The sequence below is a fragment of the Chaetura pelagica genome, unplaced genomic scaffold, assembly GCF_000747805.2.
Source record: "Chaetura pelagica isolate M959 unplaced genomic scaffold, ChaPel_1.0 scaffold82, whole genome shotgun sequence".
Classification (NCBI taxonomy): domain Eukaryota; kingdom Metazoa; phylum Chordata; class Aves; order Apodiformes; family Apodidae; genus Chaetura; species Chaetura pelagica.
Genome location: NW_009952990.1, coordinates 297,580 through 313,029, shown reverse-complemented (window position 1 = coordinate 313,029; position 15,450 = coordinate 297,580). Strand labels below are relative to the sequence as shown.

General features: G+C 36.8%; 1 protein-coding gene across 1 annotated transcript in view; it reads left to right on the top strand.

Moving 5' to 3' along the window:
* Positions 1 to 15,450, top strand: part of ROBO2 (roundabout, axon guidance receptor, homolog 2 (Drosophila)) — a 406,098-nt gene that overhangs the window by 297,755 nt on the left and 92,893 nt on the right. The window contains exons 9-10 of the mRNA XM_009996507.1: positions 7,982 to 8,106; positions 12,692 to 12,863. Coding sequence (XP_009994809.1) covers positions 7,982 to 8,106; positions 12,692 to 12,863 — 297 coding nt within the window. The remainder of the gene's footprint in view (positions 1 to 7,981; positions 8,107 to 12,691; positions 12,864 to 15,450) is intronic.

Genomic DNA, 15,450 nt, shown 5'->3' with positions numbered 1-15,450 from the left:
TTTTTTTTTTTTTTTTCTTTTTTCTTTTTTACTTTAGTTCTAGGGAAGAGGTAGTATTTGCTGTGTGTGTGCTTCAACTTCTATTATAGAAATTACAAATGCAGATTTGGCAGTTATGTTAATTGAAATTGGCAGCGAAACTTTGAGTATAAACCAAACCTGCTTTTTCATTATTGTTTATCTCACATCTCTTTTTTCCATCATGCAGATTTATCCCAGTTTCTTTCTTTTAGGTCATCCAGGGATAAAATAAAGATTTTATGTGTCAAAATATATAGGACAGTTAGTGTTTTTTATTTCTTGATTCTCTAGACTTCTTTCACCTCTTGTGAAGAAAGAAAAAAATGTTTCTGCTTCCATGCTTTCCAAGATTATCTGTTTCAGTGTTTCAGAACAAGTGAAGGATAAAAATGATTTTATATTTGAAATTCAGAACCTGCATTTAAATTGAAGATTAGAACAATTAGTCCAGGTTTAAAGGAAGGTTTAGCATTCTCAAATGATTTAGGCGTGATGTTTTCACACTGCTGTGTTTTCACGTGGCTTATATGAAAACAGTAAACAAAACAAAAGCAATTTCTCAATTTCCATGAGACAGAGCAGCATGAAGGACACTTACAGCAGAACTAGTCCTGGTAAGAAGCTTGCTGAGACCCCAATTCCCCCTGCTCTCTGCCTCTGCTTCATTGTAGCCTGATTCCTCTATCCCCACACTTCCTTACATTCAATCTGCTAAAAGTTTACCCCACTTGCCCCCTGTGCTTCTAAGTCTGTGTATTAGATCCATTGGTGCAGGACAGAATTAATTTTGAATCAACATCAATATTAGAGATATTATCTGAGCTATGGATTACTGATACACACCTAAGTTATGGGAAGCTGCTTTTCAGAAGAATCCAAACCAAATACTTGCTTTGCCACCTCCACCTGTGTAATTTAAAAACAATATTATGAGTCTAGTGAATGGCTTCATCAATCACTTGTTATCCCCACAACCTACCAATTCCTCATTTTTATGGGCAGAATCATCCACCTGATGAAGAAATCATGGAAGAAACAGAACACTCTAAATGAGCAACGAATAGAACATAGTTAAAGAAAAAACAGTATCCACAAAATGAGATCTATGTACTTTTTTCAAAGTCGAACTGCACTCATACAAACTAGGGAACAGTTAGAGATTCCTATGCTAATGTGATACTCATGGCTTAGAGAAAAAAACAAAACTCATTTCACAGGCAACTCAGTTGTAACTAGCACGCTAAAAGCTTCCTTCCTGCTTTGTCTGTCAACACAGCTAATCATTGGAGTACACCATAAGATTCTGAAGTCACTTTAAAGAAAATTATCATCCCTAACTTACATTAGTTCATCCCTAATAAAAAATAGCCAAATTATTAACAGGCCTAAGCTGTCATCCTCTCAGGCTTCTGAAAAGGGTCCTGTGTCAGAAGCTACAGTCTTGATTTATCATTAGTCGTAGTTAATAGTACACTAGTAAGTTTGTGTCCTAAGAACCACACATCACTTTTGGGACTCAATAAGAGTATCTGAACTTCTGAGGAAAAAAACCTCCTGATTCAGTCTAGGTTTCTAGTGCTTGAAATGGGACTTATTTTCTGTTTTCCTCTCTTTACTCCATCAGGAATATCCCTGTGAAAGATCTTTCAAAACTCCTAGACATCTGTATCTGCACTTTTGGCAGCTCATGCCATGCAAAGGGCAAATGTTGTTACAGCAAGGTATATATATGGAGGGTCTTAGTTTTATTTTATATTTGTATCACAAAAACATCCAAAACTCCAATATCTACCAGACCTTCTAGTCAAATTCAACCAATGAGATACAAATATGAAAAATCATTATTTTCTTTCAAGAATTGCTGTACTGCTTTCAACGGTCATCTAAGCCGTAGTATCTGGAACACCAAGGCAGCCCTACAAATAAGCAGTCCTACTCCATGATGTCAAGGGTTGCCTCCCTTTTCAACATATGCAGTACTTCAGCTAGAGCTGTGGGTGCTTCTGCTGTCCTCCGAGTAAATGTCTTAGAGGCAGGTCTTCATCTGTATTTTGTAAGACTGCAACTGGTTTCGATCTCTTAAAATATCAAAACCTTCTGAAGTGGCCACATGAATATTGTCACTGTGATAAGGGTTTGAGAGGAGCATTGAGATACCCAGTTTCAAGTCATTGAGGACTTTGCAAAAGAAGATTGTGATGTTGATGGAGTTCTGGAATTCAGAAGACAACTAGATGAAGGAGCCTTAACTGACTCTCTTACTTCCAGCAGTGCTACTGGGTATTGTGCCAGGTTTAACTTTGTTTGTTCAAAGGATTATTATGAAATTAGTTTATTACTGCAAATGTAGAATGCTGAAAGAGACTGTAGATGGGAATATTAGGTTGGTCTGCTGTGTTTCCACTGCTGGAAACAGAACTGAGTCTTGCAGAATCTTGGTGCTTTACCAGCCAGTGTGTTTCTACTTGTTCCTCAAAGATTTTTCCCGTATCAGTGAGGATTATCTGAGTTTTACTTAAAATATTTACAAGTCAGCATCTTTCCCCTTATCACCTTTGAACCACTCACAGAAATATGTGTGTGGATAATAAACAATTCCAACTTAAAATTAAACACTCATCTTTATCACTTTAGCTTGCCTAAGTAATCTTCATGATGAATTTCATTTGTAGTTCACTATCAACTGAAAGTAATTGCAATTAAAGGTTGTAAAATCTCTAATTTAAGCCCTTTGAAATTTGTTGCTGTCACTCTTTTCCTGTAATATTTTTTTCAATGAGTTTGATCCAAAGATCACATAAGCCAATAGGAGAATTTCTACCAACTTCAAAGAGCTTTGATATACACAACGGTACATGAGGACATTTTATCTAAGTATGTTTAATTACGAGCCCTGGTGCTGTGAGCAAGTAATGATCACAAAGTTCCCTTAGGATCATTTAATTTAATGTGAACCAAAAACCACAAGATCAGCTTAGAAAACTGTGTTGCTGGAAGAATATGTTCCTAGCACTTGATACAGGATCAGTGTACTTTTTGCTACAAATGCACACTTTTCTGTGGTAATTTTCCCCTCCCTTTTTGAATCTTCTGCCACATTTCTTATCAGGTGACCAGAATTCGCTTCAGAAGGGATAAACTCACTGTCTCATTCAAGGTCCTTGTGAGTCAGCGTCACCTTTAGTATACAGTACCACTACTGGGAAAGAAATTAATTCAGTCCTTCCCATCAGATTAGAGATTCTGCTGACTATTAAAATTGGACAAGACTTGAGAAATGCCTTTGAAATAATTTGCAGTATTTGTTTCTTCTTTTTTTCTTCTTTTTTTTTTTTTTGTTTTTTTCCCTAAAGCTCTTTAACACTTGAGCAAATGCTACCTACATATACATTTATTAATAGAATGAAAGATCCATTTAGTCATGCATAAAATGACATCTAGAAAGACTGCAACAGAATGCACTCTTCCCATTTTGAACAACATAACCAATGCTCACTACTGCTCATGCTTTTCTATCTCCATTTTAATTCTTGCAGTAGAATACTGTTCTGTGCTGCAAAAACAGTTCTGAACATGATATGATTAACCTTAGGGTCCCCTCATCCCCTCATCTCAAAGCCCCCTCGTACATGGCCTATGCTTCCTATTCATGTTCAACCATCTGATTTCCATATCATCCCACTCAGCCTCACAAGCAGCTATTAGCATAACAGAGCTTTAGTGTGACATTGATTGAAGCCAGTGCTTGGTGAATGCTGTATCAAAGCATAATTTTCCAGAAATCAAATCTGATTTACTGTGTACTATTTACATTTATTTTTTAAAAAAAGCTTAATAAAAGAATACTAGGTGTCTAATCTTAATTGTTGGGGGATTTTTTTTGTATTTTTGGCTATTCCCCTGGAACACAAGCAATATGTTTTGGTTTAGAGCCATTGTCTTTCACTTTCAAATGTCAATTAAGGAAGAGTTTTTCCACTCTGTTTATTCCAATATAGTCAATATCACATCAGAACAGTAAAGGGTAATAATCTGATAAGCACAACACTTGGTTTGCTGCTTCATAACAGGTTTTTTTTTCAACAGGTTCTTCTAATGATCTTAATGTTTATCTTGAAGTAAGCATTAAAGCAGCACATAACTAACAGCTGAAGCATATCAAGCCTGCTGTTATTTCTCTAACTTTACCTTTTCAGAACATTTAAAAAATTCACCTGCTTTGAGAGAAGCAATAACCACCTGAATTAGTTTTGGTCCAAAGTTCCAATGAAGCTTGTCTTTGAAGAAGTCATGATCTCAGTTAACCTTTCTACAAAATGGGAGTAACAATATTTATCTATCTTTCTAAACAGCAATTATATGTGAAGATAATAAGCTCTCTTTTTAGGAGAATTAAAGAGTCCAAGTGCTTATTCTGTTAAAGAAGCCTTGCTGTCTTTGAGCGGGGTCAGGTTGTATTCTCTGGGGATAATGGCAGCCTTACTGTGTTTGTAGTTGTACTTGACTAAAAATTACCCTTGCAATTATGGATTGTAACTTTCAGTTTCAAATTTGCATTATTTAATTAGAAATTGATATGGAGAAGTTGATATGGAGAAAACATTATTTAAATGCTGTAAAATATGTCATTTCTATCAGAGGCTGTCTATAAAGAGAGCTATAGCTGAATATGACAACAAACAGGAACAAAATGGGGTTTCCTTCATCATAGAACCTCATTGTTGAATAGATTTTTTAAAAGAACATGCAAGGTTTTATTTTTACAAAATTACATTTTTCATGTTCTTTAAAGTTATGGTTTAAAATATTTTGGCTGAAGGAATTGGTTTTGTACTCTAACATATAACCAATAAAAGTCAGCTCTTTGTGAGATCGAGTGATGACATTTAAATAAAGCTATCGTGTTTAAATAAATATTATTTTTACAGTTAATATGTAGTAATTAGGGCTGCAAAGAAAAGCTAGAAAATATACCCCTTCATCACTGGAGTATTTAGCAAGCCTAAACTAGTGATTCTGAGGCCATGGATCTTCTGTTAACCTAGTATGGCAAATGCTGGAGAGGACTCGAAGTGTGTGGCAGAGAGGAAACAGAGAAACAAAGTCACTCCCTGACAGTTATTTTGTCTGGCCTTGTGGTGTTTGTTTACTCGTTTCTTTTGCATTGGGTTTTGTTTGGTTTGGGGTATTTGCAAATGAAAGGATCCCTTTTCTCGTTTAGTCAAAGACTAAAAACTAGGTGGAAGCTAGGATGTTTGTCTCCCATTGTTCCTTTACTACCATATTACCTTAATTGGTCCTTGGACAGTCTGCAACAGCAGACTGAATAAGTTAAGTTCTATTACATCTGGTCAGAGATTTGAATTACTGAGTTACAATGCAGCCGTGTGTGTGTGAGAATGTTTCTGATAAACCCTTAAATTTGCATACCTTGCATTTATTTTGTTACATGATTTCAAAGATAGGCTCATGCCCCCTTTCTTTCTCTGGAGCTGTCTCAGATCACTGTCTGCATAACATACCTCCAAGAATGCCTGTGAAGTGATCTTAGATATCGATCATACTGAGATATCACACATCTATGGAATGTTCTCGTGACACCAGGTGTTTAGTATCACAATAGAAAGATTATGGGCTTGAGGCCACCCATAACACAGCGTAGATGTAGGACTCATGCATAGTTCCTGTCAAATGCAAATACAACACCTGAAGAGGTCAGAGGTTTTCTGCTCTCCATTCTGCCTGTGATTCCTATTGATTCTGTATTAATATTCCAGGCAATTAACTTCTACGGCTGAGCAGCAAACACTGAGCTGCTTCAGTGACCTTTATTAAGTGGGAGGTCAGAACTGTAAAGATACCTTAGTGTATGGTATGCCTACAGAAATGGAAGTTTAAAATTCACAACTGAAAGGTCTTCCTCTCTTTCACTTCCCATATGATTGAATAAACAAACACGTGCACTGATTATCATGTTACTGTTTTTTTGACACCTGTAGGGATTGCATACAGATCTGCTAAGTAAAACAAGGTGAGGGGAGGGGAACTTGCTGCAGCCCAGCACTTTGTACTGGATGAGTTTGGATCCTAGGGTAAGGGCAGCAATGCCTATGCTGTTGTATAAACCTCAAAACACGTGGTATAAATGGGCAGCAGCAAGGCATCTAGGCCTTCATTCCTGCCCTTTCAGAAGGCTAATACTTTCTGAGGTGCAGGGAAGAGGGAAACACTTCTCCCTTCAGAGACCCTAAAAACTGGGATGAGGAGTGTGAATCAAAAGGAAGATTACTCATGTTGTCCTCATCCTCTGCCTTCTAAATTGATGATGATTCATCTTTATTAAGCACTTCATGGTTCTTGTTTTAAGAGTGCATTATATCAGCACTGTTTGACTAGTGCTCTTCATTCTCCTACTGATCTATAAAGCCTTGGGAAGCACCTCATGAGATAACTGCAAACTACATTTCAAAAAAATCGAATCTGAATACATTTCTATGCATTTAGGAGATTTGCTGTCTGTGCTGTCAGCAGGTGTAATCCCAAGCTGAGTCTTGATTGCTCTTCATGCCTAATTAAATAGTTTGTAATTATAATTGTGAAAATATGGTTTTCAAAAACAGTTAAATTCTGTTTACCTAGAAGCTTAGTGTCCCTAAACCATCCCTCTACACAGCCACCAAACCAGTAGTGGAATCGAAGAAAATGAATGTCGGGATTTTTTTTTTTACTGTTTCGTCCCCTTCTTCATCCTGCTTCAAGAGTTAAGTAGTCCTTTGGAGTGAATATTTGCAGATACTGCTTGCATTTTTAAAATATGCCACATAGTTTAAATCCAGTTCCAGTGAATTCCAGTGTTGAACCACAACCAGAGGGTTTGCATGCCATTTATAGAGAAGTCATTTACTTTATCACATCATGCTCATTATAGTCACTGACATAAGTTGTTTGTTTTTTTTCCTCTCAAATCCTCCAAAACTGCTTCTTCCCCACTTTGCTTCTGCACATTAACAATTTTTCCCTCATTTCCTGTTCCCACCAAGCACTGACCCTCTATTCTCCACCAGTACTCCCAGACAAGCAAAACTACACCAATCTTTTAGAAATTGTTCACTTCTGACTGTGTTTCCTGATCCCCTATGTCTGAACACTGTTAATGCCATCTACTCAAAAACATAGCGAGTCCTAGTTCTTCGTTCTTGTTTTAACTCCATTTTCTCCTTTTTTGTTTTCCTTGTCTCTTCCTGATCTCCTGAAATACCTGTTCCTTCTTACTCACTGCTGCCCACTGACTCTTCAACTCTTGCTGCTTTCTTGTCTGTGCACAAGCAGAAAACTAGATCTCCCAGGTTTGGGTTGTTTTAGCAAACTTTTTTTTTTTTTAAGTAAGTCCTCTTTCCCACTGCATCCTTGGCCACAGTACCCCTAAGAGAAGTGAGGAAGCTCTTGAATAATCTCCTTCTGCTGTAATTCAGACCTTCCTCTCCTTTCTCATTCATTTTTTTAAAGTCAAGAGGAGCAAACTGAAAAGGGCAGTCTGTATATTCTAGCTCCTACCTTGCAGTACACAATAGCTCCATCAAAACAAAAAGCTCTGTGAAGGGTAGAGGACATGATATTGCTAATATCTGCTCAGATAAGCACCCAACTGCTGCTCCTTAGCATTTATTTTCATCAGAATGTACTCTAGCATGTATGGTTGTAATATGTGATGTTACATTTTTTATTTATTTATATTTTTTTTAACAACTGGGGATATCTCATGCTGATGTTGCTGCTTTTTTTGTTGCTGTTGTTTTTGTTTATGTATGATTAGTTCTGTCTATACTAATTAATGTTTCTGGTTAATTATGTCCTCTGGCATAAACCAAATCTCCATAATGTTGTCTCTTTCCTTCAATATTCCTCATCTTCCCCTTGCAAATTGCTGTCAGTTTACACCATGGTTTTTCTTACATTGTAGCTCCCCCACAGTTTGTGGTGAGACCACGAGACCAGATTGTGGCCCAGGGTCGAACAGTGACTTTTCCTTGTGAAACTAAAGGAAATCCCCAGCCAGCTGTTTTCTGGCAAAAAGAAGGAAGCCAGGTAAGTTATAAGCACACTGTAAGTCATTCAAGCCTTTCTAAATAGTTATATTGTGATTTTTTTTAAGGAAACTATTTCTATTACCTTTCACAGGTATTATTTTAGTCTTCCAGAGGAATTTGTCTTTTTAACTATCACTATTCTCTGCCAACATTTTCATTGCTGTTTTTAAAAAATTCTTAATATTGTGAAGAACTCAAAGGCCATTTAAGTTGGTGAAACTTGCACTAAGTGCTGTATAAACATATAGAAAGCAACAGTATATATCTTAAAGACTTTTTGTTCTGAAGCCCCCAACAAACAGGTGGGCGACACAAATAGTACCTAAAAAGTTATGACTGAATTTTTAACTAATCAGGATCAGTAATTACAGTTCATGACCTGTCCAGACATGATCAAGCAGATAAATATCTAGCAAGCTGATTTGCGTTAACATATTCTCATAGTGCATACAGATAGAGAATTTGGACATGGAGATGCATTCTTTGGTAAAATTGTTTCCAGAAATTTCTGAATCTAGTTTTGGAAATATTTCCCTGATCCTTACTGTAATTTTAGAAAGCAAAATTTCTGACATAGCAATCAATGTTGCCATCAGCCAATAGTAACTTCTGTAGTTCAATATTTGAACATCAGGCCATAACATTTTTTTACTGCTGTTGCTGTACTGACAGAATGTGAAAGCAGAAATCAGTCCTCACTTTCAACATGCAGTTCACGTTAGTATGTTAAACTTGAACACTGTAAATTATGTACTGCATTCTCTTTTTCAACTGAAAAAAAGGTGAAAAGGGGTAAATGGATGCCCAAGGACTGCATTCTGCAGCTCCCTGATTAAGCCTGTCATGACTACCTCTGTCTAAGGATCTATACTATGAACACTTCTCCATTGGCTAAATTAGTCTTTTCATGGCCCTGTGCTACTTTTTCACGTGCGGCCATATGTGAACTAAGAATTGACATGGTGCTGTGCAGTGCAGATGTGCCTTTTGTCTCATCTGGCAACATCGTGTGTACCAGCTCAGTTAAAATGTGAGATAAGAATTGAACCACAGATCTCCCAGTCTGCCCCACCTGCTTCTGCTTTACCTTCTCATGAGGTCAGATAACTGGCCCAGAGTAACAGGGCCAAGGCTGACGGTGTTTTGTGCTCTGTTGCATTTGTGACTTACAAAGATACAGCACTATTATTTTATTAGTGTAAGCTTTAATGAGTGTAACCTTAGTCTTCAGTGTGTTTCTTTCAGTGTATTATTTAGAGAACTCTAGATCTAGCCTCCGTGGATCACATTCTGTAAAAGCACAGTATTGTGAGTCTCTCAAAAGTGAAAATTGTTCCAATGGGAAAGTAGAACTGCATACTGAAATTAAAGTAGGAAGTACTGATGTGCTAGCAAACATTTCAAACGCCTTCCTTGCAGAGCATTTTAATAACATGGTAATGTTTATGTAAAGTGAGCTTATAGTGTCACACTTGAATCTAATAAAGTGGACATCCATCATGCTGTAATAAAGAGAAGAGCTTCTAATTAAAGTAGGACATCATTTGCAGGATTAAAGTCATTTAGCGTAATTGAAAAGTGTTAATACTCTATTTTATCCTCTTCCATTGGTATCACTTCAAGGGTAAAAACATTTTAAGGTGAAAACGCATCTTATGTCTTTAATTGAATGTTATTACCTACTGATTGTACTGTGTTGAAGCTGCTTAATTACAAACCTGGAAAATTAATTACCATATTGAGAACCTGATCCCAGAGGGTTAGAATGGTCTTTTTTGCCAAATAAATGCAACATAAAAATTGATACCTACATGGTTTATACTCAAACTTTGAAACATATCCCAATGTGATTCACTACACCCTCATGTTAATCTTAATTGACCATCAGTGAAGTAACACAGGTTAGCGTTATCATCTCAATATACAACTTGCCAGATTTTGCAACAAGGAGCCATAAAATAGGTGCACCCCCTCTCACTGTATATCATCATATAAATGTGAAGGATGATATTTTTTCCACTGAACATATATGACTTTTCACCTTTGCATGCCTGGCTATAAGCTGTTGCTTGGCTTTATAATGCTTGCCTCCACTTTTACTTGAGGAACAGTTTGCAGAACCACTGTGATTGTTCAGGCTAATGTTATGTAGTCATGTTAGCCCAGTCCAGCAATTGTAGGGCAATTTTCTTTGTGCATCCATTTCTTGATCCTGTATTTCTGAACACAACCAGCTGGAAGAGAGGGAAGCTGTTTCCTCCTGCGTAATTTTTTGTGCCAACTTGTGCATAAACAGCTGGTCCTTTGTACTCTGTAGACTTTTCTCCAGAGTCTATCAGCCACTCGCCAATGGAAATGCACCAGGGCAGGGTGTGTATAACCTTTAGACTCTCTAGATTAAATTCTTCCGCAAGATAAATTAATGGTATTACACCAAGGATGACTCCGGTCCCCCTGTTTGCAACCCAGCATGCCACCATTGTACCCAGATGAGCAACCTGACAGCTCATTAACACTGGTGAAATTGTAAGAACATTTTAGAAGAGGTGTTACTGTCATTTAGGACAAGTTATAGTTCACAGTTATCTGTTCTTTGAAGGGAGGAGTCATGAAACTGATGAGGTCCTGCTGAAGTGTGAAATATTCACTGGGATGTGCCTCTCAAGAACAAATAAGCCCACATGGAAGAAAAAAAATAAAGAGTAGCCTCCTCTTTCTAATACATTGTTGAAGAGGATTCCAGATCTTTTTTTTCCTCTTAAGAATCAGGAGCTCGATCCTTGCACTGTCTTCTCTGTTGTTTTTCTTTTTGCACTTCACATAATGAATGATAAATGGAGTCAAGCTCAGCCATATAAAGATTCTCTGCTTTCTCAGAAAATGTAGTGAAGTTTTGTTTAATACCCTTATTTGGCAGGTAGATGTGTCAGGCAGAGTTTATTCTGAAAGCTTCAAGGCAGTTCAGAAAACAGGGCAACTTTTTTAGATCTACTTAAGCCCTGCAGCCTGACATTGTTTGAGAATTTTCACACTTTTTTTGTTATTGATTCTGACATGTTTACTGGGTGCATATTGATTTTTAAGGAAAAATTTGTTGTGAAAAATTTCTTGAACATTGATACTGAAAGTGGATAAGGGGAAAGACTCACCTTAGGATGACAAGTAGCCTAGTAGGTTAATGCAACTATAAGGATATTTGACATGTCGGATCTTAATAAAGTGTATCTCCCTGCTTTTATTGCCAAAACCAGAGAGGCAAAGGTGTAAGTTTGACTTCAAAGTAGAATTTTTTAAAATCCAAGTTTGTTGCTTGTCAGTTCCAAGTCATTTTTTGTAAACCATTAAGGTCTACTGCAGAAGAAGCAGACCTACAGAAAATTAATTTAGTATACTACTCTGTACTTTTAGATTTTCTTTTTAGCTTCTTTATAGACAAACTTAAAGTTAGTAGGGAGTCATCATTAGAAAGCAGAACAGAACTATGTAGAGCTGCAGTAATGACTGAAAGCTTATCACAGCATGGTAATAGTGTGTTGAGTTATTCCTGATACAAATAATCACATTTTTCAGAGAGGCTTGTTAAGTTAGCTCAAAAGCTTGACTGGAATTAATTTTGTCTAATTATTGTTTTATCTCTTCTCTTTCACTCTCATTGGACAACGTTACTGACCTTTCTGTTCATATTGCCTCCCTTTTCTTGTTATTTTTTAACCCAGACTGACAGTGTAACTTTTTCCTTGAAAATAGAGCCACTAAAAGCTTTTCTGTCCTTTTCTGTGTTATTGATTCATTTAGTCCTTCATCATATGCAATGACTGCTACATCCATTCCGGTTATTCTTATTGACATCTCTCTTTTCTCCAATCCAGCCCAAAGGCAAAAGCTAATCTCCCTCTTTTGTGCTAAATGATGTCTTATCCTACATGAAATTTTTATTTTATTTTTTTTTTCTCTCTGGTGACTTCTCCATCAGATTTATACCCTTTTTCTTCACCCTCAAGGCTCCATGCTACTTTTCTCCTTTGGTATCTCTCAGTTTTAATTTCCTTTTACTTCTGCTTCTCCTACTTTATGATCTGTTTGTACCTTCCTCCCAACTTTCCTTCTGTGCCACGCTTTTACTTCCTCCTTAGCCCAGAACATAATCACAGCCATACAATAGTGCTGTACTCCCTCAAGTCTCCAGGATTCAATTCTTTCTGCTAGTTTTCTAATGTTTACTATAGTATTGTGTCCTCCTGGTTTGACAGCCAACTAAGTATATTATTACAATTAAATTCAGTACAAAGATGAATGTCTCACTAATACAAATCACTCAAATGCAATTGTTGAAGATTTTCTCCTTGCCTGTATTCCCAGCCAGAACACACCACTGTGTGCTGTCAAAGGGCTGTTTCTAATTTAAACTGCAAGTTGCCCAAGGCAGGGAAAGCTAGCTCTATGTGTTCATAAAGTCATAACCACACTTACTTTTTCTTCTGGTTTATATATACTACTTTTAAGGAGAAATCATTGTCTCTCTAGCTGAGGGAAGAGTGATGCTTTTGTGTTCTGAATTGATGTGAGATGAATTGTCTTTGCAGAATCTACTCTTCCCAAACCAGCCTCTCCAACCCAGCAGCAGGTACTCAGTGTCACCGACTGGAGACCTCACTATTACGAACATTCAGCGGTCTGATGCAGGCTACTACATTTGTCAAGCACTGACGGTTGCTGGAAGCATTTTAGCAAAGGCTCAGCTGGAGGTTACTGATGGTGAGCTATAGAAATTCCTATTGTTTTTTCCTGTCAAAAGTATTTTAAAAGCAGTGTAAATAAAGGCATAGGGTATCTCAAAATTCATACAAGTAAACAGACATGTTTCTACAGAAAATACAGTGAAAAAAGGATCACTGTGCAATTCTCTATGGTATCAAAGAGACACTGAAGTCTAGTTTGCCTTTTGCTTGCTTTCTGGAGGTTCCTTACTGATACAAGCAAGGTACAAACCAGCTTAGAATAGGGTTGGTGAGAAAGTAGATTTAAGATAGGACTGCAAAAATTATTGTAAAGAATGAATAGGGTTGTGACTAAAGCAGTGAACTGAGGTGCAGAAAAATCAGGTTCAATTCCACCTCTGTCCCAGTCTTCAGTATTATCTTAGGCAGCTAGTTTGTGGGTGTGTCCTTGTTAAAGCTCAATTAAATCAACACAGTTGTTTTGAATTTACTGGAGTACTGTTGGTTTAGAACAGCTACAACAGGTAGTTCTTTGGTCTCTGTGGCAATGAGACATCAAAATATTTCCTTACCTCAAACCTGTGCTCTATAAATTTCTCAGTATGGCTAGATGTGAAAAGAGACATTTAAATATGTAGGTAAGGTTTTTGGAAGAGGACTATATGACCTGTCTTGATGCTTTCCATTTCAGAATTTTGGGTTTGAAAGTTATCCTGCCTTCAAGTCTACCTCACTCCATCTACAAACATGAGTCCTTTTCATATGTCAGGAATGCTGTTCATGTGCCTCTTCATCCCATTATGGATAGGTGACAGTTTGCATCCTTTAATCTTAGTGAGGAAAACAACAGAATTCCTCTCATATTAGGAGATTGTTGCATTCCTTGGCATCATGATTCCTTATCTAACTGACTCATTAAATATCTCCTGACAGACTTTGATGAATTTTTGCCATTAAAACTGTTGTTATATGCAGAGGTCTACTTTTACTGTTCCCTTAGAGACCTGCCTGCACCATGAAAGTTTGAAAAGATGTCTGATTCTGAATAATCTGGCTTTTCACAAGAGCATATTCATCACAAGTGACAGTTAGAGCAGTTCAGGCTCATGTTACAGAGGTTTGAGCATTAATTTGATGCCTTTTCTTTGTTTTCCAAAAGCTGTCTATATTTTTATGACAAGGGGAGATAATTTCTGCCTTATCCTTGCATCTTTAGAAGCACATTGCTTTTCTGTAATGTAGCTTCTGGAGACTAAAAGCTAACCTTCACGCTGCAGTCTCTTTAAATCCTTACTCTCATGGTCTATGACAAAATGATGCATTTTCATTCAATTCAAATTTAAATGTAGATTAAAAGGTAATTTAAAATTAATGGAAAGGCAGTATTTTTTAATATCTGTCCATAGCACTGTCTGATTCAGTGCCATGGCTATGATTGGAATAAATAGAACACACAAACATTGGCTAAGAGGACATTGAGCTGTTAATGGTTGCACCTGCTGATGCTGTACAGATTTACTGCAACAGTGGCTGAGAGGATCAAATCAGGTTCAAGGATATTAGTGATGAGAAATTTTTCCTTTTGACAGGCAAGGACTGTGGTCCACCTTTATCTATTCCTTGTGTGGATGAAAAAAAAAAAATAAAACCTAATGACGTCTTTGGAATGTTCTTTAATTTATTTAACAAGTCAACAGAAAGCTTGCAAAAGTGTCCCTGCTAAAATGCAAATTCAACTAAAATTAATGCTGATTAAAGGCAGTGTACATTCCACATTGCTAGAGAAAGCCTTAGCTGGTGCCTCTGCTGCTCAAGGAATGCAAGGCCTATGTTCTTCAAATGCTTTCCAGAACCCACTGTCAGCATGATCCCTATGAAATAATACAAGGTTGCTTTATAGAAATACCATTTCATCCTTGAGTCAAAGGGCAGGTTAGGGCAGGAGAAAAGTGCCAGAACAATATTGTGGAACTGAGACTTTATAAATAAGTGTACCATTAGATCACAGATATTTTTTAATTGCTTTCAGTCAGGAAGTTAACCATAAATGTCTAAATAATCTGTTCTGGTTGATGCTGAGCAGAAGTTATGGAAGCTAATGATTTTTATCAGTAGGAAAATCTAATTTAATTGTTTTCAAAATACAATAAAATATAAACGTTGTGCATGCTAGCTGTATTCTTAAGCACTAGTTGTTCTGGTTTTTGGCTGGTGATTTCAGTTTTACTTCATCGCCCAGAATTTTTCTGTTTGGTTAATGATTTAATAATAGTGGCGAGCCATCTTTTTCATTTTGAACACGTTTTTGTTTGATCCAGAGTAATTTAGATCCAATTGAAGTTCCAATACAGAATGAAAACATATGTCATGTGCAGAAACACAAGTGCTTAATTATACCATATATAGCAGTGTTTCAGTTGTTATATTCTTTGCACTTACAAGTCTTTACTGGAAATATTTTTAGCTCAAGTGTTCACATGGGAAGAGATTACTAGCTGTGACGAAATGTGCTGAGTTGAGTGATAATTTTTCTGATTATGGACTGTGCTAAGAGTCTTTAGTGTATTTGAAATTCAAATCTTGTATTTTCTTGAAAGGCTATCATATAATCCACTGTCTAACAC